Source organism: Stigmatopora argus, chromosome 4 (assembly GCF_051989625.1).
Source record: "Stigmatopora argus isolate UIUO_Sarg chromosome 4, RoL_Sarg_1.0, whole genome shotgun sequence".
NCBI classification, from domain to species: Eukaryota; Metazoa; Chordata; class Actinopteri; order Syngnathiformes; family Syngnathidae; genus Stigmatopora; species Stigmatopora argus.
Genome location: NC_135390.1, coordinates 4,160,768 through 4,185,288, shown reverse-complemented (window position 1 = coordinate 4,185,288; position 24,521 = coordinate 4,160,768). Strand labels below are relative to the sequence as shown.

Below are 24,521 nucleotides of genomic sequence, written 5' to 3'. Positions count from 1 at the left end.
TCTTGAATGAGCGATCGCGGGAGCTAACAGGCTAAGGAAGGAAAAACACTAAAAAATGCAACAGCTCAGCCTACCCACGTATTGATCGTGGGTAATAAAGTTTTATTCTGAAAAAGGGTGCCATTGGCAATCGGTGTTGTGTGCACGAGTATACTTCATTACCCAGAAAGCCCTCTTTTTGCCCGCGCATGCGCGTTGTGCGATTTCTGGTCCATGTGTAGGAGAAACTCTTGTGTAGAAACCGTTCAGTGCTCGTAGATATGTTATACAGGAAAGAGATGCAGCAAAAAAGCTACAATGATAAACAGCCTCTCATGTCATGGCCACCTGGCTTTCTCGCATCTCGAAATTTTTCTCGTATCTCGAGCATCTCGTAGGTAGAGCTGCTCGTGTACCACTGTACATGGTTTGCGCCTATACGAAAATACAAGTACACAAGTACAATTATCAAGAAGTATATTTATAAAATATCAAGACTATAATGTATTAATATCTAATTATAATCCTATAAATAAAAAAGTAAATGCTTAAAGTACTGCACTCACATTGAAAATAGTTCAGCTCCGCTTGATTTAAATAATAATAAAAGAAACGGGTTCTTGGAGCTTTAGTCCAAGTCCTCTTTGTCATATTCGAGAGGCATTTTTCTTGTACAAATATTGCTGTTGTTGTCTTGACACTGTCCAGACAATTGCCAATGGCTCCATCATCCATCAATGTTGTCATCAGTGTCCTTCTGAGTGGCCCAATGCAGTGTGTTGACGACGTATCGTCATGCTAGCTTCACGGCCGTATCTACGACGTAAATCTATCATAATACTGGTTCATAGTTTTATTCCTTGGAGTCGGGTGTCTTTGTCCACACGAGAATTTGCACATTGAAGGATGCAAGCTTCGGGCACTGAACAACGGCACGTGCGCGCTGGTGATAAAGCAAAAGTGGCAACGCTTCGTAGAGAATGGTCGCTGCAACGTGCAGCACGGAAACCTGGGCGGAGAGACTAGCCGCTACACCTCGGACCTCTTCACCTCATGAGAATTTATTTTTATTTATTTGCAGCATACAGATCGCCACAACACGCGTGGATTGAATTGAATGCTTTTATTGCCATTATAGTATAATGAAATATAAAGCTTTCACCACATAGTGCACAAATAACAGCAGACGGACAAATAAATCAATAAATAAGTAGTCCAAGTGAGGTCTGCAGAGTGAAGCACACTTGTCTGAAATCCAAGATGAGTTCCATGGTTGTTGGAGACGTTCAGCGCCAAGTCTCACCACTCGCTGAGTCTATGGACGCAACAACAAACAAGCAGACACAATCAACATATAGTAGAGATAAATAATCAATAAATGGGAAATAAATAAGTAGTGCAAGTGAGGTCAGCAGAGCAGAGCAGGCTTGTTCCGTCAGAAGTCCAGGATTGGTTACACGGTTTTGGAGACGTTCCGCGCCTAGTTGCTCCACTCAGAGTCTATGGACGCACCATCAAACAGGCAAACACATGGAAATCAATACATAGTAACGATAATTAATCACTAAATAGTAATGATAAATAAATAATCACAAAATAGTAATCGATAAATGAATGGTCAAAATAATAAATAAGTAGCTTAAGTAGTAGTAATAAGTTTTGATTAGGTCCTAGGTGCAGAACTCGAGTATGGTTTAACTTGAGTATGGTGACAACTCTTGGGAAGAAACTGTTCTTGAGTCTGATTGTCTTTGCAGTTATAGCTCCCTAGCGCCTTCCAGAGGGCATCAGGTTGAAGTGGTGGAAGCTGGGATGCACATTGTCTTTTATAATGCTCACTGCCCTTCTAAGGCACCAGGATTCGTAGATGCTGGACAGGCTGGGTAGGGGTGCGGTTGATGATCTTTTGGGCTGAGTTGATCACCCTCTGCAGGTTGGTGTTCAATTGCTCCTTCCTGAGTACAGTGGTAACTCGAGATACGAGCTTAATTCGTTCTGGGACTGAGCTCGTATGTCGATATTCTCGTAACTCGAACGAACGTTTCCCATTGAAATGAACTAAAAACAAATTACCGTAATTACTCGAATATAACGCGCACTCGAAAATAACACGCAGGTAATTTTGGGCCAAAAATATCTGGAAAAACGCAGTAATCGAATATAGTGCGCACCTAAAATTTCCCGCTGACGAAAATCAGAAATCTTACCTTTTTTTCTTCGTTTCACGATTGTTTTGTTCAAACAAATTTATTCATTAGAATCCTTCAAATGAAGAGTTCCTCTCTCTCTTTGTCTGTCCTCTTGTTATGATCGCGCCGCGTCGCTGGGTCGTCGCAGCGCGATCGGGGGCATCTGTTACGGTCGCGCCGCGTTGTGCGACGCGACCGTGGATTTAGGTACACCCAAATGCAGGAAGCAGGAGAGGACGAGGCATTCAGCGTGATACGGAGTCCTTTAATGAATCAACCAAGGCGTGGAAACAAACGTGGCCGCATGCGGCGCGCATACGGACAGAGGCAACAGAATAACGACAGCTAGCGACCGCTAGCAACCGCTAACAACAGTCAATGATAGTCAACGATAGTGAACGATCCGGCGATGTGTGATGACGCGTCGCTACTTAAATACAGGAAACGAAAGCAATCAATGGATTGGCTACAGCCGGTATGCGTCAACGGCAACCCAGGAGGGCCAAAAGGGCCACTCCTGACACCTCTCATACATCTCTTCGTTGAGAATCCTATCAACGTCCACGCTTCCTTCATCCACTTCCTCTTCCTCCCACAACACATCATCCGATTGGCTTTACGAGATGACGTAAAATCCGTGCGTCGGCTCTACGAGATGACGTAAAATCCGTGCGTCAAAGTGAGTTTGACAATGCTTTTTTCGATCGAAAATTTGTAATTTATTTTAGTTATTGATTATAACACGCACCCCCAACTATTGGAATTAATTATATAGCAAAAATCTGCGTGTTATATTCGAGTAATTACGATAATTTGTTCCAACCCTCTGAAAAAACACCCAAAACGGATATTGGATTGGAAAAAAATGTTTTTCTTCTAATTTGCCATCTATTAACAAAGCAATACATAACTAGTGGTTTAATTTTACTAAAATTTGTTTAATAGAACTAAGAGTTCGCGGAGGGTAGAGAGGGGGGGTGGAGCGCGAGCGGGGGAGACCTTCTGCACCGGTGAATCGTAATATAACATAAACAAATTTAAATGAAATTGGATTACGATGCAGACACACTCAAAAATAAGTTTAAACTAACATTACACTAAACTTAATTCTAATTTTATTTCACGTTTCTATAATTTTTTCCCGGCCGTGTTGGCTCTGTTTGCCCCGCCTCCACACTGACTTTCAGTCAATATTGAGGGTTGTTTGAGTTTGTATTCCCTTCAAAATATTCCGAAAATGATGCACACAAATGTCCTCACAATAGGATAACGCACGACCACTTCCCAACGAGAAATAGTCTTGAATTAGCGATCGCACCGCCAACGAGAGCTAACAGGCTAAGGGGGGAAAAACACTGAAAAAATACAACGCTCCACTGTTCGCAGAGACATTACAAAGAGGGAGTTGCGACCAGAGAAATTACAAAGAGGGAGTTGCAACCAGAGACATTACAAAGAGGGAGTTGCGACCAGAGACATTACAAAGAGGGAGTTGCGACCAGAGACATTACAAAGAGGTAGTTGCGACCAGAGACATTTCACAAGAGAGTTGCGGGAGAGAGCCAGTGCCCCTGATGTTCTTATGAGCAGCCAACGAGAAGTAATATATACTGCTCGTAGCGATCGCTCCGCCATTCGCGCTGAGTGATGGAAAAAAACACTGAAAAAAATGCAACGGTCCGTCCAGTGCTCGTAGATATCTGTTACACACGAAAGACATGCGGCAAAAAAGACAGTGCGCTTCAATGATAAACAGCCTCTCATGTCTTGGCCACCTGGCTTCCTTGTATCTCAAAATTTTTCTCGTATCTAGAGATAATTATTTGCCCGAAATTTTTCTCGTATCCAGATATAATTATTTGCTTGAAATTTTACTGGTATCTCGAAATGCTCGTATGTCGGGGTGTTTGTATGTCGAGGAGCACTGTACTCTCACGAAATATAGCCTCTGCTGCGCCTTCTTGATGAGTGCTGTGGTATTTGCCGCCCAAGTGAGATCAGCAGAGATGTAGACTCCTAGGAATTTGAAAGTCTCTACTTGCTCCACACATTCACTGTTAATATACAGGGGCGATGGAGCAGCCTTTTTCCGTCGGAAGTCCAGGATGAGTTCTCTGGTTTTGGAGACATTCACCGCCGAGTTGTGGAGAGCGCACCGCTCGCTGAATCTAAGGACCTCATCTCTGTAGGATGTCTCATTCAATTCTCCTGTGTGTATATGTGAAGGGGAGCCCATTTTCCTGTTTTTTTAAAGCATGAGGATGGTTAAACTTGTTGATTAAGGCTAGGTTTATCCTGAAGCCAGCCAGCAGCATCCCCACACATGAAGAGCATCAGGCGGTCTGTGTGAACCCAAGCACTTTCAGCTCATTTTTGAATAAGAATGTCCTGGAAGGCATCCTCTTCCATATCACATTTTGGGGTCTAAATGATCGTAAGAAAGGTGAGGATTCAGCCCAGAACTACAACAGCTGACTTGGTCATATACTAAGACATCATGGTTTGAAATCATGCACGGCATTAAATGTTCCACTGCTTAAACCAGTACATGTTAAGTTTCCCAATGACTATTTGGATTATACAGAGGAGTCATGGAAGAAAGTTTTGCGGTCAGATGGGACCAAAAAGCGTATTGGTCATAATTCCACTAATCCTGGTTGGAGGGAGAAGAATGATAAGTACATTCCTTTGAAGCATGGGGGCGGTAGCACCATGCTTTGGGGGTGGTTATACAAACCCAATAGAAAATCTTTGGAGGGAGCTCAAACTCTGTTTCTCTGTGACAGCCCAGAAACCTGACAGATCTAGAAGAGATCTGTGTGGAGGATTGGGTTTAAATGCCTCCTGAAGTGTGTGCAAATCTGGTGATTAACTACAGGAAATGTTTGACCTCTAGAATTGCAAACAAAGGCTACTGTACCAAATATTAACATTTGGTTCCCTCAGTTGTTCAAATACTTATTTGTGGTTGGATCGCACAAAAAATCTTTAAAAAAATAAATCTAACATTGTGATTTCTGGATTTTTCTTTTTAGATTCTCTCTCACGTTGAACCTGTGATGAAAATTTCAGACCCCTCATGATTTCTAAGTGGGAAAACTTCCAATTCAAATAATTGAACTGATTGTAGGTTATTATCACGAAGGAAGTACAGTATCAAGCAGGAAAAGGGATTTCCTGTGTATTTGTCTGCCCGTTTGTGTTTGTTAAAGAGGGCGTTGTTTTTACTTGTTGATGACGGGGGATGTTGGGTCACATTCATCATGCGTTTATTTTCCCCAAGTGTCAGATAGACGTCCGATTTTTATCACGTATGAATGAGCTCTGGTTTGACATGAAATCAACAGAATTGGACTGTTCTTACTGCATGAAATATATGGCAAAGAAATAAAAATTGACTTGTAATTTGAACATAGCTTAACTTTCGCTTTTAATTTAGAAAATACATTTAATGAATAATACATTAATATTGAAGTTTAGTTGATCTTTGATCTTCTCTAATACCACCCGCTCATAATAGCTTCTTATTAAACAAGGAACATGATTAAAAAAAAAAAAATTAAATGGAATATGAACAGATTTCCCCCATGTTCCTAGGGCAACCCTAAAGAAGACCAGAATGGCCTGTCAGAGAGTCTACAGAGTACCTCCTGCGTTGAAGACCAGAGTCACTTAAACATTGAGAAATACTTAAAACAGGTTTACATGTCTGCCTTCAGTGACACATCTTCAGCACAAAATACCTTTGATCTTACCAGCTGGGCTGACAACATCAAACAAACTAAGAGCAACCAAACCGAACAAAATGAAGAACAAAGTTCAACTAAATGCTTGGACAGTAAAACTGGCCCAGAAAAAGAAGAGGAACATGCATGTAGAGAACCATCATTAAAGACCGATTCTTCCACAATATCTAGGCCATATACATTTTCTCATGATAAAACTGCTCTGACTAAGATTTCAATTCCTTGCCCTCATTCCTGCTCCCTCAGAGATTTGGACTCAAAAAAATCTGTAATGCACAGTTTACCTGCAGAAAGAAATGCCACATGTGACAACAGTCTGTGTCCGACTGGAAACACTAGTAGTTTCTCAGCAAGACCATCTTCAGATTATGAATCTAAGATAGAGGATTTAAATACACTAGGATCCTATGTTGGGTGCTCCTCGGAGACACATCCCAACAGTTATGCAGGCACCTCTTCCTCCCCACTTTCCAACAAACACCATTCAAGCCCTCACTCTCTTAAAAGTTCCTCTCCTCCAATAGAAAAGATGACTAGCACGGTCCAAGACCAAGGTGTTAGACATAGTAACCCCTCAGGAAAGAATGCTCCACTTCAAATCCCTGATCCTGTGTCTCATTCCTCTGCTGAAATACATGTTCCTTCCCTCCAAAATCCTGAGACCGCATGCCACTCTAAATCCGGTGAGTACAAGTTTGTACTTGATCGTCTCTGTTAGTGTGATCAGCTCAATTAACTATCGTATAGGCAATAGTATTGTAACGTAATTAAGTCAGGCCATTTGTTTTCAGATCTGCCAACAGAACACCGTGTGGAGGAAACACAGTGTAGCTTCAGACCATCTACCTCTCCTCTAACTCACTCCTCTCCTAGTCAAAGTCCCCAGCTTAAAGCTAACAGGTATTGTATCAATTTTGAAGTTGCAGTTTGAAGCAAAGTTGAATATTTCGTAAATCTATTTACACAATCATGAATCATGTAAGCATTTGTTCTGTTCGAGATTATTAGTGCAATTTTGTGGTTATCTTATTTCTTTTATTTCCCTCGTTAAAACCTCTATCAATGACATTGTCTTGTTGGCTTTACATTTTTTTACAGTGCTGTATCTCCTTCATTAGCCAGTGGTATTCTGGGAGGAAAACACCCAAGTCATGACATCTCCTCCCAGTCTAGCTGCTCCAGCCCCAGTCTCAGCAGACTCACATATGTCTCAGTGAATGATGTCACTGTTGTTCCAACACCTGCAAGAGAAAAGGTGCGATTAAAAAAGTTTTTAGATGTATAAATTTTCTCATATGTAATGTAAAAAGACAAAAAAATGTAATAGCTTTAACCAAATGAACATTTTATTTAAAATAGTCATACCTCTACTTACGAATGCCCCTAGGTTTGAAATTTTCAGGTTACGAAACCTTTTGAGATGCAAATGAGTGCCTCAAGATACTTTTATATATTTTATTTTGAAATTGTCGCGGATGCAGTGCTTCTTGCTTGACTCTCATTGGCTGTGTCACAACAAACGTCCATGTTTCTTTGACTGCCGTTTGCCATTGTGTGGCTGAGTGCCTTCGACGGACTCACAGTCAAGCCTCAACCTGAACTGCAGCCTGCGGTGGGCGAAATTGTGTCGCGAGGGCAGGCGATGGGGCTGGTGGTCAGTATGGAATGCTGACAAGTTGGTCGAGGGGCACCAAAACTAACTCAACGGAGCAGGAGTTAATTCAACGCTCGGCAATACATGAAGAATTAAAACGAGAAGGCGGCTGAGGAGCAAGCAGCCACGATTCTAACAGCACAAATCAGAAAAAAAATTGGGGAGAAATTTTACAGACTTTCTGTCTCCGTGGGAAAAAAACATCCTGAAAAAGTGTTCACGAGTCGTGCGATCGCCCACTTTGACGACGTTTGTCTTGTGCATTTTAGAAACATTACTAAAAGTTGTCGAATGCAATTGTCTGTAAATCAATTTTTCACAAAACGTCTGTCAACAAGCACCGCCAAAGGGGAACTTAAATCCAAACAGGTAAGAAGCAGTGGCGATAAATAAAATGATTGAAAAATTGAATGCCAAAGAAATCACAAAATGTTGATGAGAAATATTAAACGTTCAATGTAATGTTGTTTTGAATTCTTAATCTTGTTTATTAGATGTGTGTTCATATATGTTCGTGGGTACTTGGACGATTCGCCGACGGTCGTTTGGCCGAACGGACATTTGGCCGAACGGACGTTCCGCCGAACGGACGTTCCGCCGAACGGACGTTTCGCCGAACGGACGGTCGGTCGAACGGACGTTTCACCGTCGCGGCATTCGCGCGCTCGCCCTTTAGTATCCATTCTGGCCCGCAAGTCAAAAAGTTTGCCCACCCCTGGTATAGACAAACTTGCCTCTTTTATCCTATTATTGTCCCAAATTAAACACATTGTCAAAAAGCTGCCATTCAAAAAAATATTTTATTAAAAATTATATTAGAAAGAAAACAAAGCAAATTCTCAGATGGTGTCTTTATTAAAGCAGTAAAACTTACAAAAGCAAATTCACAGATGGTGTTTTTATTAAAGCAATAAAAAACTTAAAAATTATGTAAAAAAATTACAAATACAATATGTTAGAATAATGATTCAAACCTTTTAAATCATTATTAGTAATATTTAATTAAAAAAAGAAAAACATCTCTCAACATTTCTGGTTACACTTGCAAGGAAAATGCCATGTGACGTCGTCTTAGCCCCCAGTGCATTCTAAATTCTAGTAACTGAATCATTGTATTTAATCGCGACATTCGAAAAACATGTTTATGTAATCAGTACAATAACACCTTCTGGTTTAGAAAAACAACAGTCTGAAAATGAAATGGTGTGACAACCCCAAAACAATGGTGCATAATATTTTCATTATAAGGTAAACAAAGCATTCTTAAGTAAACCAAGCAGGATTATAATGTCAACAAAGCAGTATTATAATGTCAACAAAGCCGTATTTTCAAATCTGCTGGCGGAGCCCCGACATAACAGTCTCATTTGGTCCTGCTGGGAAAAAGTGTCCGTAACGCCTTGGCCTCTTTGCCCTTGAGGAGAGGACTGTGCAGGAAAAAAAGTCCATCTTCCCATGACTTGATTTATAGCTTTACTACTTATTGAAAAATGCTTACAACACATATAGAATATTACATAATAATTCTAACATTCCCTCCTTTTACTATATGTTTGTTATTCATTTTATGACAAATTCAAAATGAGAGGGATATCACCGTTGGCTGTTTTAATTTTACCCGCTTAGGCTCTACTCGTTCGGCAGGTCTGAAAAGCAGAAGACAAGATCATTTTCGTCCAATCCATCCTCGTAATTACCATGCTCCTGGAATTCACTGTTAGTGTCAGCACGTTTCATCAGTAGTGGATATAATTCATGCAATTTGGAATTTGTAGGGGCAATCGCAGTGGTTATAAGTCGGCTTATCAAAGATCTTAAGCAGGGAATAATACAACACCCACATAATGTCAAAATCGTAGCAAAAAGGGCTACGGAAACTGCAACGGATTGAGCCAAATTCCGATATTCTCCAAACATATCCCGCCACCAGCGCTGCCAGACGGATTCACTGACTCCAGAATGCTTCTTCATATTGCGGTTGAGGGTCTGCAGGCCATCAATGGCGTTGGTGAGGGACCCCTCGGGTGACGTGTTGTTCGGTATGTAAGTGCAACACTCATCTCCGAACATTGCACACACGCCCCCTTTCTCCGCGAGCAGCATATCAACTGCTATGCGATTCTGGAACGTCATTAGGCTGGTGGCTGCTAGTTGTTCCTTTATCGCCACAAATCCCTGTTCAGTATAATTTCCAAGTTTTTGGACATTGTAATGCAGGTAATTTATCCGATCAACATTTTTGTTTGGAGTAATTAAAAGAAAAATAGACTCCCAACCTGCTGCGATCTGATTAACCAACTTATACTCATCTGGTACGCCCCGGGGGACGCCAATCGCATCAATGTATGTCGGATCACCCTCTCTCCATGCCGATCGACGCCGTCGCGAGGGGCCCGCCATCATACCGGATTTCTGTGCAGCCAATTGTATCTCCTCTACTGTAGATGGAAAAACAGACACTGGTAATAGCAGTGAGACCAAGGCACAAAGTCCTGCTGCATTTTTGCAGGAGTCGTATATTTTGTTTTGGCCGCACCACCACCATAGGTCAGAACGTGGTATCAGGGGTGCAGTCTGTTTTAGGACGTGGGCACACCACGTCACATTTATCGCTCCCAGTGCCGGACCGTGCCCTGTGAGGACTAAACAGGTAAAATGATTAAACGCGACATGTGTTGAAAAGTTAGGCTTGTCCTTCGCTGTCGTTGTAACTGGGTAGACATTATTCCATTTCATACATTTTCTTAGTCTATTTTTTATAGTTCCATTCATCCTTTCGACAAGGCCCGCCGATTGTGGGTGGTAGGCGCAATGATTTCGCAACGAGATATGGAACCTACTGCCAATTCCATCAATTATTTTGTTAACAAAATGGGTGCCATTATCACTACAAATGGTTTCTGGGATTCCATATCGTGGAATGATATCTTTACATAATGCTTTGGCTACCGTTAACGCATCTATGTGTTTTGTTGGGAAAATTTCAACCCATTTTGAAAAGGCATCAATAATCACTAAGCAGTATCTTTTCCCCTCACTTTTACTTAATTCAATAAAAACCATATGTATCCTTTGAAATGGATATGTAGCTTTTGGAAATTGCCCACGTCTTGGCCGTATCCCCCCTTGGGGGTTATGCCGAGCACAAGCCAAACATGCTCTGCAAAAATTTTTTGCATATAGATTAAATCCATACGTTTTGTAGTGCCGTTGCACCAAAGCAACCATTCCCGCCGTGGAAACATGCGTTTTGCCATGACTCAAAATGGCCGCCCATCTAAACAAATTTTTTGGTAAGATTTGTTGGCCTTCAATGCTCGCATAAACCCCATTTTGCAATTTCGCCCCTTTATCAATCCATAATTTGAATTCGGATTGTGGGCTTTGTAACTGCATCTTTGCCAAAATATCATCTGATAAGATGTTTTTGTCATATACCGAGTCTATCATCCCAATAAAGGGTTTCCTTGCAGCCTCCTTTGCCGCCACATCAGCAAAGGCATTCCCCAAGGAAACCTGGTCATTTTTTGAAGTATGTGCTGCACATTTACAAACAGCAATATGTTTTGGGAGCTGCACCGCAGCTATCAGTCGTTGCAACAATTTAGCATGTGTCACCGCTTTGCCCGTGGAAGATATCATACCCCTATTTGCCCAATAACTAGCGAAAACGTGGCATGATGAAAATGCATATTGACTATCTGTATAAATTGTAACATCCTTGTCGCTCATCAGGATGCATGCTTCCGTCAATGCAATTAACTCTGCCGCTTGCGCAGAGTAATTGGACGGCAATGGTTCAGCTTTTAAGATTTTAGTCGCGGTTACAACCGCATACCCCGTCCGAGTTTTTCCCATTTCGTCCTTACTAGCGGAACCATCAACAAAAAGGACTTCACCGCTGTCCAGCGGTTGATCTTTTAAATCCTTCCTACACTTTGTAGCCTCTTCGGCTATCACTTGACAATCATGTTGCTCTCCCTCCCCAGGAAGTGGCAACAAAGTAGCTGGATTAATTTTAACACACCTCTCGAGTGTGAGATGTGGTTGCGAAAGCAGAATGGCTATGCAAGACAAATGTCTCGCCGGAGACAAAAATTTCATGTTTGTTTGTAGCTAAGGGTTAAAGAATGAAAAAGCACTATCGTAGCGCTGCTCTCCACCGCCATTGAAGCCGCCACCACCGCCCGCACACAATGAGGAAGCGCGCAGGCCACCTTATCTAATCTGGACGAAAAGTATGCAACAGGCCTCATTTTCCCCCCGAATTCCTGAGTCAGCACAGATGTCATGAACTCCCCTTTACAGTCCACCATCTGCACAAAAGGCTTGTTATAATTAGGTAACGCTAAAGTACCACTAGTTACTAGCATCTGCTTTAACGTACAAAATGCCGTCTCAGCCTCTGCTGTCCAATTTAGAGCCGAGGACATTTTAAAAACATCATTCATTATTTTAGCAAGGGGAGATACAATTTCTGCATAATTTGGAATCCATGCCCTACAGTAATTAGTGAGACCTAAAAATGACTATTTGTTTTTTAGTCAGTGGTTTAGGTGCGTCCAAGACCACCTTCTTTCTATCATCTAAAATTTTCTTTCCACCCTTAACCAGATTATATCCTAAATATTTTACCTGTTCTTTACAAAGCTGCAATTTGTTTTTGCTTGTTTTGTGGCCTTCCGCCGCCAGGTGCCCTATCAAGGCTACAGTGTCTATTCTACAGGCTTCTAAACTAGATGAAGCTATTAGTACATCATCCACATACACAATAATTTGGCTTCCCCCCTGCGGTTGGAACCTAGCTACACTGCTACTCATAATCTGTGAATATATCGTGGGGCTTTCACAGTATCCCTGTGGCAGTCTCGTAAAAGTATATTTTTTCCTTCCAAACGTGAAGGCAAACCAAAATTGACTATCCCGATCTAATGGGATGGAGAAAAAAGCGTTGCTTATGTCGATTACTGTAAAAAATGCCGCATCTGGATCCAAATTATTCAAAAGCGTGTGCGGGTCTGGCACACAAGGTGCGCGCTGAATTACTGCAGAGTTCACCGCTTGTAAATCCTGAACCATTCTCCATCCCCCAGAAGGGGCCGCCTTTCTCACTGGAAAAATTGGAGAGTTGCAAGGTGAATCCTCACAATCAATAATAACCCCCGCTTTTAACAAATCCTCAATTACAGGTTTTATTCCTTCCAAAGCATCAGGTTTTAACGGATATTGTCGGACACAGGGCCTGAGTTCAGATTTTGGTCTAATTATCACCGGTATCACCCCCTTTACTAGTCCTACATCAGAAGGTCCTTTGGACCATATCTCGGGAGGGACTGTTGCTAACAGCTCCTCATCCTCTTCTGATAATAGGTATATCCCCGTTGTTGATCGTGCTAGTCATTGCAGGTAGATCCCCACCCGTACGCCCATAGTTTGAAACACCGCTTTTCTGTATGTCTCCGTAATTTCGCTATACTCAAGCCCTGTGTCTAATACACTCCAATCGGTTGCCCCGCGGGCCGTTTGTACAAAGTCACGCAGCACCTCTTTTCTCTGATTGTACGGTTTGCATAAGACAATGTGTGGAGTTGCCCATTCAAGAAAAAGGTTTCTATATCCCAAAGACAACTCAACCCCCCCCCCACAACTGTTGAAATACCATCCGTGTACAGGTATTCCAATCTAATTTCAGCCGGCATGACCTGTGCTAATCTGTTCTCATAGATTTCATCAGGCCCTTCAGATCTCTTGTACCACATCAGCACCTGGAGGGAGTCTATTTTTTCAACACTCTCCCGCGTTCCAATCAAATCTGTAGCTGTAGATAACAGGGTGCTCCCCACCCCCGTCGGCGCGTTATCTGACACCTCTAGCGTATAGTAAAAAAACGCAGGCTGGCCCCCCTGCAACACATTCAATTGGCCATTTTGGATCTCTTTTCGCCTTTTAACCACCATATTACCACTAGTGGAGGGGACCAAAGCCAAGCCCAATTGTAATAGGCCATCCCTCCCCAGCAAATTGACAGGACACTCATGCACCACCAGCACAGACATTTTGCACGACTCCCCCTCCGGGTCCCTTATCCAAACCGGAAATGTCTCCGAAACGGCGGCAACTTGACCACCTGCTGTTGTCACAAAAACCCTCCGTTTTGTATGTCTAGCCCCTGGAATATCCACTTTAATCGCAGTTTTACAAGCCCCGGTATCACACAAAAATTTTAATCGCATCCCATTCACGAACAGTGTGATTTCAGGTTTAATTGTATCGAGTGCCAATATCTCCGCTAAATTTAGTTCCACTTCTCTCTGCTCAAATCCATTGCTTATCTCGTTTTGAGCAGGCCCCCCGACTAGTCATGCCGATTGGCCTTCACTTTTAGAGGCCCTGTTATTTGGGCAATCGCGGGATATATGACCTATTTTCCCACAGATCCAACAGATTTTCTCTCTGTTACCTCGATTTCTGTTGAACTTCCCTGCATATTTTTTCTCATTATCCCTGTTAAAAGGTTTACGCTCCCACCCCTTATTTTGGTAAAAAATCCCGTCCTCGTTAGAGGGTGCCCCCCCCCTTCTTTTCCCTTTCTTTTTTAAAACCTCTTCTGCATGGATCGCCTGATTTACGTATTGTTCAAGCGTGCCCGTAGACCTGTCTACCCAATGTTTTTCAACCCATTCCCTAAGCGTATAATTTGAATGAGCATGCAACACATTTTTTAGCTGCTCCTGATAAAGGCTGCCCGCCGCGTGGTCTTCAGCGATCATCATCCTGATTTGATATTCTGCAAAAGGCTCACCATCCCTCTGCTTAGCTCTGCTGATCACGGTATAATTAGCTTTTGTTTTAAACTTCCCCGTAACCCGATCAATCAGTTCATGCACTCTCAAATTCAACTCACGACCGTCATGACACAACGGGCCACCATCAGCTTTTGGATTCCAATCACCCCTAACTGCATGCCAATCACCTTTTAACGCGAACATCCAAATTTGCTGCGTTTCCACCCCATTCAGGTGATAAGATCGTCTAATGTCCTCCATTTGCAAGACAAACTCCCCCACATCAACCTTGTGCGACGTGATGCCTTCTACGGCCTTTTTCACGTCGTCCTGCGTCCACGTTCTGTGTACCAGGATAGTAGGGGCCTGCTCCTTGCCCACATTAGGATTAGCAACTTCGATCATGGGATATTGTTCAATAAACACATCAGTCATTGGCGGCGCCCCAGGCTGGGGAGATAGCGTTTCTCCCCATGCCTTTGACCATTCCCCCACGGGCCCTCCCGACCTGGTCAGCATATTTGTCGGAGGGGGCCTCGGCAGTATCTCCTCCTTTTTAACAGCAACAACACACTTCTTGCCCACCGGCCCAGTCTCATCATCCTCTTTTCTGTGGAATAACACAGCCTCTGTGTTTCCAGTCCCACCGTTATCAACTGATTTAACCCAGCCATCACTTCGTTTCCTTGCCATCATAAACCAATAATAGGTATCATTATATCCCTCCTGCTCCATTTTGTTAAGGTTTCCCCCATGTTTAGCACGTATTTTATCCTGCAGTATCAAAATCTTATGCATATTAAGCTGGCCAGCAAATCCATATTTATTTATCCATAAGTTTAGATGTTTAATTCTCAAAGCGCTCTGATTCTCAACAAATTTCCAATCCTTACACGGCAGACGCATCTTTGGATCGTCAATAGCCGCTTTACTGTTTCCACTACCCATTTTTGGAGTGGATTTGTGTGCCCCCGTAGTACCTTTTTTTTTTGTACACGGCAGACGTTTATAGACCACACCGTGTCTACCTGCTAGTGACTAGTATCCGCAGGGTTTTTTAAAATCGCTAATCCCCAGGACGCGAGCCTTACTTCTCAAAATAAGGCCTTCGCATGTGATGCCTTTTACGCACTCGGAACCCGTCAACAATATGCAGCAATCACACGCGGACTCACCAGCAAGTTGATAGATGTCTCCTTTAAGGATAGTCGTCAACCGACTAGAATCCAGCCGCTGCCGAGAAATATTCCAGCCTGGGAAAGGGATTTCTTTTGCCGTGCACGGTCACTCCAGATATTGAACTGCAGCGTCTGGATTCCTTATCGGTTTGTTGACCCCGGCTACTCGAAGGACCAAAATGTTAGAATAATGATTCAAACCTTTTAAATCATTATTAGTAATATTTAATTAAAAAAGGAAAAACATCTCTCAACATTTCTGGTTACACTTGCAAGGAAAATGCCATGTGACGTCGTCTTAGCCCCCAGTGCATTCTAAATTCTAGTAACTGAATCATTGTATTTAATCGCGACATTCGAAAAACATGTTTATGTAATCAGTACAATAACACCTTCTGGTTTAGAAAAACAACAGTCTGAAAATGAAATGGTGTGACAACCCCAAAACAATGGTGCATAATATTTTCATTATAAGGTAAACAAAGCATTCTTAAGTAAACCAAGCAGGATTATAATGTCAACAAAGCAGTATTATAATGTCAACAAAGCCGTATTTTCAAATCTGCTGGCGGAGCCCCGACATAACAGTCTCATTTGGTCCTGCTGGGAAAAAGTGTCCGTAACGCCTTGGCCTCTTTGCCCTTGAGGAGAGGACTGTGCAGGAAAAAAAGTCCATCTTCCCATGACTTGATTTATAGCTTTACTACTTATTGAAAAATGCTTACAACACATATAGAATATTACATAATAATTCTAACACAATACAAACTGTACAAAAATTACAAATACAATACAAACTTACAAATTATGTACAGGGAATTCACAGATGGCAGTTTTTATTAAAACAGTAAAACTTACAAATTATACGCAATGGCTTGTAGGTACTGTACTTTGTTTGCAAATCTATCCGGGTTTTCATAGTCATCCGTGAGCTTTTTCAACCGTTCATTAACAGCTAGTGAAAACATTAATTCATTAAATGCTTCTATGACATCCTCCTTTGGGACGAACGCCAGTGCTGAAAGTTTTTTTATTGCGAAAGTATTCATTGGGTCACTATACCAATTTTGTAGGCCACATGCCTGAATTTTTCTCCAAAGGCATTGACCGAAATGGAAAAAGCATCCAGATGTGTGAGAGTTTGGAAAATGCTTTTGTGTACTACTTATTGCAGCCTTTTCAAAATCAACAGTTATAGAACTAGGCTTCATAACACGACTTTCTTTAATCTTAGAAAATATCATATATGTTCTTTGAGTTTTAGATTTTGTGATGCAGTATACCAGGGGAACAGTATGATCCTAAAATTTGACAGCATTTGGACACGCAATGTAATTTATTAAAGCTGGGGATTGAAATATAAGAAAAAAGACAGTTGAAGGTGAACATTTATTTTCAAATTTACTTTCAACATTAAGGACATATTATTATTCAACAAAAGAGAGCAGTCTTTAAATTGAGAGTGATGAGCGGCATTGCATGGCAAAGAGAAATGAATGAGGTCATTGATTTTTACTATAATTTGGACAATGCCGGCGGCAGGCCGGATTAAAAAGCCTAACGGGCCGTATATGGCCCGCGAGCCGAGGTTGAAAAACATGTACACACACGATCCGGGGGCGGGGCAAGCGCGCAAATCCCGCGACGGCGAAACATCTGTTTGGCCAAACGTCCGGTCGGCGAAACATCCGTTCGGCGAACTGTCCGTCGGCCAAACGTCCGTCGGCCAAACGTCTTTCGGCGAATCGTCCGGTCACAATGTTCGTGTGCTCTGCCATAGTTGCCTAGTGTTGGCTTTCTGACACTTGTGCTCATGCGCTTCAACACAAATAGATTTTGCATGTTTATTCATTTTCATGGCTTCTTAAATAATTTTATGATAATTTTCTCTTACTTTTGTGTCTTCACACCTTTCCTACAAATTTGGGACACTTTGAGCCATTTTTAAGGGTTTAGTTGGTAGTTTTGTGAGGACCGTGGAACAAATTAGAGAATTTACATATAAAGTACTGCTCTACTTAAAGTTCTGGAACCAATTCATTTTCACAAGTGGAGGTGCAACTGTACACAGTAGAGCCGCAACTACCGATAATTTACCATATTCATTAATCGCATAAGTGGCCCTTTTTGCAATTTCCTTCAGAATTTATTAATAGTAATAAACAAGTTGTTTTAAGTATCTTTAAGGTAAAAAAAATGAAGCCAAAATGAATGGACGAGTTCCTTAAAAATATTTTGTTGCAAACTGTACTCTTGTACTGTGATTAGTTAAAGGTTCTGAGTATGACATAAAAAGTCTCAGGCAAAATCATGTTCACATTTTTGAGAAACTGCTGCTGTATGACATTATTCTCTGTAAGCAAAGTGTTGATATAAATTATCAGTTACTTATATTATATTCTTTGAACAAGAAAAATGCACCAGTTTTTGTTACATACTGAATTGGCCCGAACGGATGGTTTTTTTTTTGCATTGAAATAAGACTGAAAGTGTTGATTGTCTTAAATTTGTGGTCTAGACATTGTACCCATTCTCATCGCTTGATGGTGGCAGATATCTTTAAGGCGAATACTGAACACTGATGCAATGTCATTGCAATTTTGTTGTTTTATCACAATAGATTAATTTGGTTAATTTACATTTCAAAAACCAGAAATCATTCATTTACAAATGTTTGCACTGTAGTTTACATATTTAAATGTTCATATATTAAGATGCTTTTTCCTTTGAATATTTGAGTTTGATTTATTTAATAAAGGGACAATACATATTAATGAACATATAGATGTTCATGTTAATGAATAATGAATAAAGACAAGCATAGAAACAATGAGACAAATGCAAGTAGCACAGGTCTAGGCAGCGTTGTGATCACAATGTTGATCATCCAGCAGCCAGGCTTTAAGATGATTGGCAAAGAGGTTCAGAGACGGGAGGTCACATGTTTTAATTGGTATTGAGTTCCACTTATGTGAGGCACGTACAGAGAAGGTGCTTTGGTGCTCTTTCTGAAGGGAACTACATAGTCACCTCTAAAACCAGCTCTTGTGGATCTGATGGAATTTTTTTTTTACAAATTCTTGCAGAGGAGGAGGAGCTTTCTGATGTAAGATTTTGTAAACCAAGATGGCATCAGCATATTTAATAGTATTGTCCCAGTTCAGGTGTTTGTATATTTTTTTAATATGTGACAGGGATGATACGTTTTTAGTTTTCTGTCCAATACTTTCAGAGTTTCCTTATAAACGGTTTCAATATAATGTTATTTGTTTCAGATGTTCTGTAATTATTTTACGTATAAAAATTAAATTTGGTCTTCAAAGTCTTTTTTCAGACTTGAATCTTAAAAACAGGGGGTCGTCTTATATTTGGCCCAATATGGTATTATAAAGAATGTAATTGTTGCACACCACAAATAGGACTCTACTGTAAAGTGTGGTGCAGAGTCATGATGTCCTGATTGGCTAGTATCCTTGCAGGTGATTTGTTGAGGAAAAAAACCTGTAGTGACCGGCGACAGAAATAGAACCGTTTCCTATTCTCCTACATCGCCTCGCAGGCATGTATACACGTACAAAATACCACGTGCACTATTTGTCGTGTGTCACTTAGCCATTGAGATGGTAGGCATTTTTCACTTCATTGCACTAGTTCTATAGAAAATGAATTGAATGCGAGCAACAGTGCGGCCCATGTGTCTCGCCCATTATGATGTAGATTAGTAACACTAATTTAATGCACAATCTAACATTTTCCATTTTGATTCCACCCTTAGAGTGATTGTACGATGGCGCTCAGCACCACAATCATCAGATTCAGTCCAACTCCGCCTGTGGAACAAGACCAACAGAATAATGAAGATATTTGCAGCCCAACCAAGACCCTTAAAGTTCAGCCCAAGCACTCCCAAAGTCTGGAGCAGCTACCAGCACAACAGAAAATCCCAGAGACCTCGTGTAATAGCACTAACCCGAGTTGTACCCGCAGCCAGAGTAAATGCTGTCCAAGTGAAAAAAATGTTGGTCTTTCAACAAGATGTAGGGACTATAAGAACCCTTCTGAGTCCAATGTGAAGCAGTTTACTAAGGTAGACTCTGGCTTTATCAGTAATTCACACATTACACAAACATGTGCCACAGCAGCATCTCAGACATCTGAACAATGGAGAGCTGCAAACGTTTTTCCATCAGTATTTCCTGCTGGACTTGGGATACCTCAATCCTACTCATCAAAAGGACTGCCTTATGGACCAATGAAATTTAAGCCTCCATATCCAGGCTTGATGGATTTCCCCCAACAACCAGATATAAAATCCCTCGTGGCAGGCTCCCTTGTGAATTCCCAACTAACTCGGCATTATCTGGAACATGATACACCATTAAATTCTGCGGTCTACCATGCCGGAGCATCAGCAACTGGTCTTCACAGTGTTCCTTCTTCAGGTAGGTGTCAACAAAAAAAATAGATATGAAGATATAGTTTTAAGTGAATCATATCTTCTTTCACAGTTGAGTTCAACTTTAATACAACCAAATATTCCTGCAACTTGTCAAGTATAACTACTACATCTGTGCACAAGTCGATTGTGACATGAATTAGAAGTAGACTGGGTGAGGTGGAAGGATGAGCTTTTCAAACTCGTGTGCGTGCGCGCAAATATATGTACGTTTGTATGTATATAAAATGCTTTCAATAGCTGTACTTATAAGTCGGCGGATACAAAACCTGGATGAATGCACTTTCTTAAAATTTCCCGAGCTTTGAGGTACAGTGGTACCTCGTCATACGACCGTTCGTCATACGGAATGCTCGTCTTACGGGGGAAATTTCGATCGAATAATTCGCCCGTGATGCGGTCAAAATTTCGTTATGCGACCAAGCCAGGTGGCCATGGCATTTTTTTTGCATATCTTTCGTGTACGTATAACAATATTTACGAGCACCGGATGAGCTATTCAGACCAGGAAACGCACAACGCCCATGCGCGGGGAAAAGAGGGCTTTCTGGGTAATGAAGTATACTCGTGCTCGCAACAGCAACCCCGGGGATGCGAACACAGATGCTACAAGCTAAAAGGAGCCGCTAGCCAGCGCCCCCGAAGCTACCATGAGCAGCGGGGCGATCGCTGATAAAAGACTCTGCTCGTTGGCTGCTCATAAGAACATCGGGGGCACTGGCTCGCAACAGCATCCCCGGTAGAAACTCTATCATAGTCGCCGTTCGAGGGGATGCGAACACAGATGCTACAAGCTAAAATGAGCCGCTAGCCAGCGCCGCCGAAGCAGCAGCGGGGCGATCGCTGATAAAAGACTCTGCTCGTTGGCAAGTGGTCGTGCGTTCTCCGATTGTGAGGACATTTGTGTGCATCATTTTCGGAATATTTTGAAGGGAATAGTACGACAGCAAACAGCCCATGGATAGCGAACGTGAGGGTGGAGTGTTTGTTCTGTTTACGAGGGCGTCGTGTTGAAAACAAACCGAAGCCCCCCGCCCCTTTTGTGCGTCTCTCTCTCCCCTCGGCGAAATCCGCCCAATTTTAGTTAGATTAAACACTTTATTTCTATTAAACCACTCGTTATTTATTACTTTGTCAATATATGGCGAATTATAAGAAATAAAACATTTTTTTCAATCCAATATCCTGTTTTTGGTGTTTTTTTCAGAGAGTTGGAACGAATTAATTTGTTTCCCATTCATTTCAATGGGAAACTTTACCTCGAGTTACGAGAAACTTGTCATACGATCTCAGTCCCGGAACGGATTAAGATCGTATGTCGAGGTACCACTGTACTTGAAAGGGAGCTTTCAAATATCTCTCTCAAAGCACTTTAGGTGGAACTGTAGTTCATGGACAATATTGGACTTCCATCCACTTTGCCCTCTCTATCATCTTATCTCATTTCTTTAAAATGAGAAAACCTTTTTCCTGCAATAATTAAATATAAATGCATTCATACTTAAAATACTACTTGGCCCTATATTTTATTTCATGGATTCTGGTTTTATACCGTTTCTAATCTTTGTCTGGGTTTGTTATACGTACATTGCCGTGGGACCCTTTCATTCATTGCTACCACCTGTGTCTTCAGGCATTAAACATCTTTAAATCATGAATTAAGTTAAATTAAACTATAACTGTAGTCCTCATAACATTGCTTAAGATGGTCCTTTGTGTTTTGATTTTGTTTTGTCTCTTTTTTTTTAAGACATGCCCAATGGTCAGCCACCAGTGAGACAAATCCACTCCATAGCACAATCTTTAGGGCTAGGTAATACAACTGGTTCCCATCAGTTTACGACATCCACTCATAGCCATCAGGACATGGGCCTACTGGGAAAATTCTACACCCAATATGGTGGAGATCCTACAGTAATAAGTTGCCTTGATGAACTTCGAGGTAATGATTAATTTTAGTTTGCTGAAGTGCGTGGAGTAGAGGCAAAGAGAGTTTTTGGTCTGTATCTGTCTGTATTTGTTTCATCTTCAGTTCAAGTGGTGGTACCTGAGGAGCTGCGGTTTCCTCATGCTTGTTGTGTGGGAATTGCTTCACAGACTTCACTAAGCATTTTTAACCCATCTGAAAGATGGCAACAAGTGTCAATCACAGTTGCTAGTCTGTCCATTGATGGTGAAAAGGTATTTTTTTGTGGTGATAGCAAGTATACATGGCAGAAACCCTCTATTGGAGACAATTAAACGATGTTCAATATTACTAGATCAATTTGGTATTCATGTTGTATATTGATATCATCGATTACTGCTATTCATGTAGTTTTCTGTCTTCTACCTTAATAGCTGCAGGTGGATAGTTTGCCTTACCAATGGCTGATCATTAAAAACAAGACAATCATTGGTCCTAAAAGTACAGAAGAACAGAAAGTTTTGTTCATCCCTCCAAAGGCTGGTGTCTACCAGTGTTCCCTCAGTGTTTGCTCTTGGCCTGCATCTGCCAACTCTGAATTGGTGAACAGGTCAGGTATTTTTGCCAGAAGGGTGGTCCTGGTTGCCATTGCTGAGAGTCCTTCAGTAGAGGTAAGCCAAATACAGAAGTCTGTATTTTACCTTGAATATTTTCATAATGTAAAAAGTGCATCAGTCTAAACTCCAATCATTGCAAGAGCGAGATGAACTGTTTTCCATTAATGACTTCAATAACATCCATTTTGTTTGTTAGGTTGAAGCAGGCAAATCTGGATGTTTAGATTTCGGAGATCTGCCTGGAGGCAGTTCCAAATCCCTTCTTTTGAAAGTTATCAATATGACCCAAGCAACAGTTCCGATCAGGCTTGTAATCAGCGCTGTAAGTCAACACAATACACGTACATTGTATGCATTACCCACCACGCAAACCACAGCCTCAACTCAGTGACAAGCTGTTTACATTTTAATTAATCATTGTACAATGTTCAAAGATCAATCTTATTAAATATATGCTAACTAATACTACTTTCTCATCGACTATATTTAAAGATCAAAGGCTAACCTCATTCTTCTTAAAATCTCTCAGAAGGCTACATCGTGGCGCTGTTTTACATTGTCCAAACAGCACATTTCTGAAACGTCAGAGGCAACACAACCAGCAGGTCACGTGACCCCACTGTTGTCTCCTTCTGTAGTGAATCATGTGATGCATGCCAGCTTCGGAGAGGTTAGTTCTGTTTATATATATTTTTTCAACGTTTGTCAGCGTTTCTGAATTTATTAAAAAAAAGTCTTCTGTGCTTTTTTTCCATTTCTGCAAGTTACGGTTAATGAACAAATACCTTTAAACTATTGAATTTCAGACAAGGCCCTATGAGGCATTATCACATCTGTCTGTGCCAGTACTGATGGCTTCATACTGAATAATTTACTCTATGACGCCATCTAGGGATCGTAATTTCATAATTTTCATTAGAGCACCATCACGTAATTGACAAAATAATAACAATAGACTCCTTTCCCATCACCACCATCATGCAGGATTGGTAAAAAAAAATCGGGTGTATGACTCAGATTGAAAAGGAGTTCGTTTTTTTTATCACTCCCAAGAGGAAATGGGCCTTTTAAGACTGCCAGGTTCACCATTAGACATCCACAAAACATGCATAAATAAAGAAGAAAAATGTTCACTTGCAAGGAGGACACATGTTGAGGACAGCTCACCAACGGCGTTCTGACCTTACACTTATTTTTTTTGTCGCTTTGTTACATGCGGGGGCCTTGATTACTTGGATTTCTCAACTCTAAAGGGAGGGGTGGATTACACAAGATATCTGACTTTGTCCATCTATGTGCGTGTATGTGAGTGTAATCTTTAGGCTAGTACATGTGTCAACACGTTCATTAAAGTAAAAACAGGTTTACAATACAGTAATACCTTGACATACCACTTTCCCAACTTATGAGAAATTTGAGATACGAGGAAAATTCCGAGACAATTTTTGCCTTGAGATACGAGCATACAAGATGGTTTCCGCTGCAGGCGTCCAGGTGGTTGAGTATGCGAGAGGTTGCTTATGAGAACACATCGCTCTGCCTTTCTCGCATCTCCCTTGCGTAAATATATCTACGAGCAGCGGCCGTACAGGTTGCATTTTTACGTGTGTTTTTTTGCGTTGATCAGAGCAGAATTAAGGGGAAAGTAATGGGTCCAAAGCATGCCGGTTCAATGAAGAGTAGTGAGAAGAGAAAGCATATGATGACAATCGATATGCACGAAATGAATAGTGGTGTACGTGTGACTGAGCTGGCTCGCCAAGGGTATCAAGCCTTCTAAAGGACTAATCATCATTTCCAAGCTGCACACTGACGTTCATAACGAGATAGAAAGCCTTTTAATATGGATAAAAGATAAACAGTAAGCGGGAGAACTGGGATACACGGCACCAAGTTCCGACTCAAAAGCTGCGGTGCAATACGTTAACACCCACGTGTGTGGACATCACATTTTTGTCTCAAGACTACAGTGTTAAATTTTGGACTACATGGGCCTGGCATCCACTAATGA

The 24,521-nt window shown here is 41.5% G+C and overlaps 1 protein-coding gene and 1 long non-coding RNA gene across 5 annotated transcripts in view; one reads left to right on the top strand and one right to left on the bottom strand.

The window, feature by feature from the left end:
• cep192 (centrosomal protein 192) overlaps positions 1-24,521 on the top strand; it is an 89,903-nt gene that overhangs the window by 29,788 nt on the left and 35,594 nt on the right. For 3 of the 4 annotated variants that reach the window (XM_077597911.1, XM_077597907.1, XM_077597909.1), the window contains exons 20-28: positions 5,766-6,597; positions 6,706-6,814; positions 7,013-7,169; positions 19,307-19,973; positions 21,738-21,929; positions 22,020-22,168; positions 22,328-22,564; positions 22,707-22,832; positions 23,040-23,180. In XM_077597911.1, coding sequence (XP_077454037.1) covers positions 5,766-6,597; positions 6,706-6,814; positions 7,013-7,169; positions 19,307-19,973; positions 21,738-21,929; positions 22,020-22,168; positions 22,328-22,564; positions 22,707-22,832; positions 23,040-23,180 — 2,610 coding nt within the window. The remainder of the gene's footprint in view (positions 1-5,765; positions 6,598-6,705; positions 6,815-7,012; positions 7,170-19,306; positions 19,974-21,737; positions 21,930-22,019; positions 22,169-22,327; positions 22,565-22,706; positions 22,833-23,039; positions 23,181-24,521) is intronic. The other variant, XM_077597910.1, reaches the window with a different exon arrangement.
• On the bottom strand, positions 1,076-23,115 carry LOC144072695 (uncharacterized). The gene is made up of 3 exons (XR_013299898.1): positions 23,016-23,115; positions 7,001-7,155; positions 1,076-1,479 (listed from the first exon to the last, which is right to left on the bottom strand). It is a non-coding gene; the product is annotated as an uncharacterized LOC144072695 (long non-coding RNA).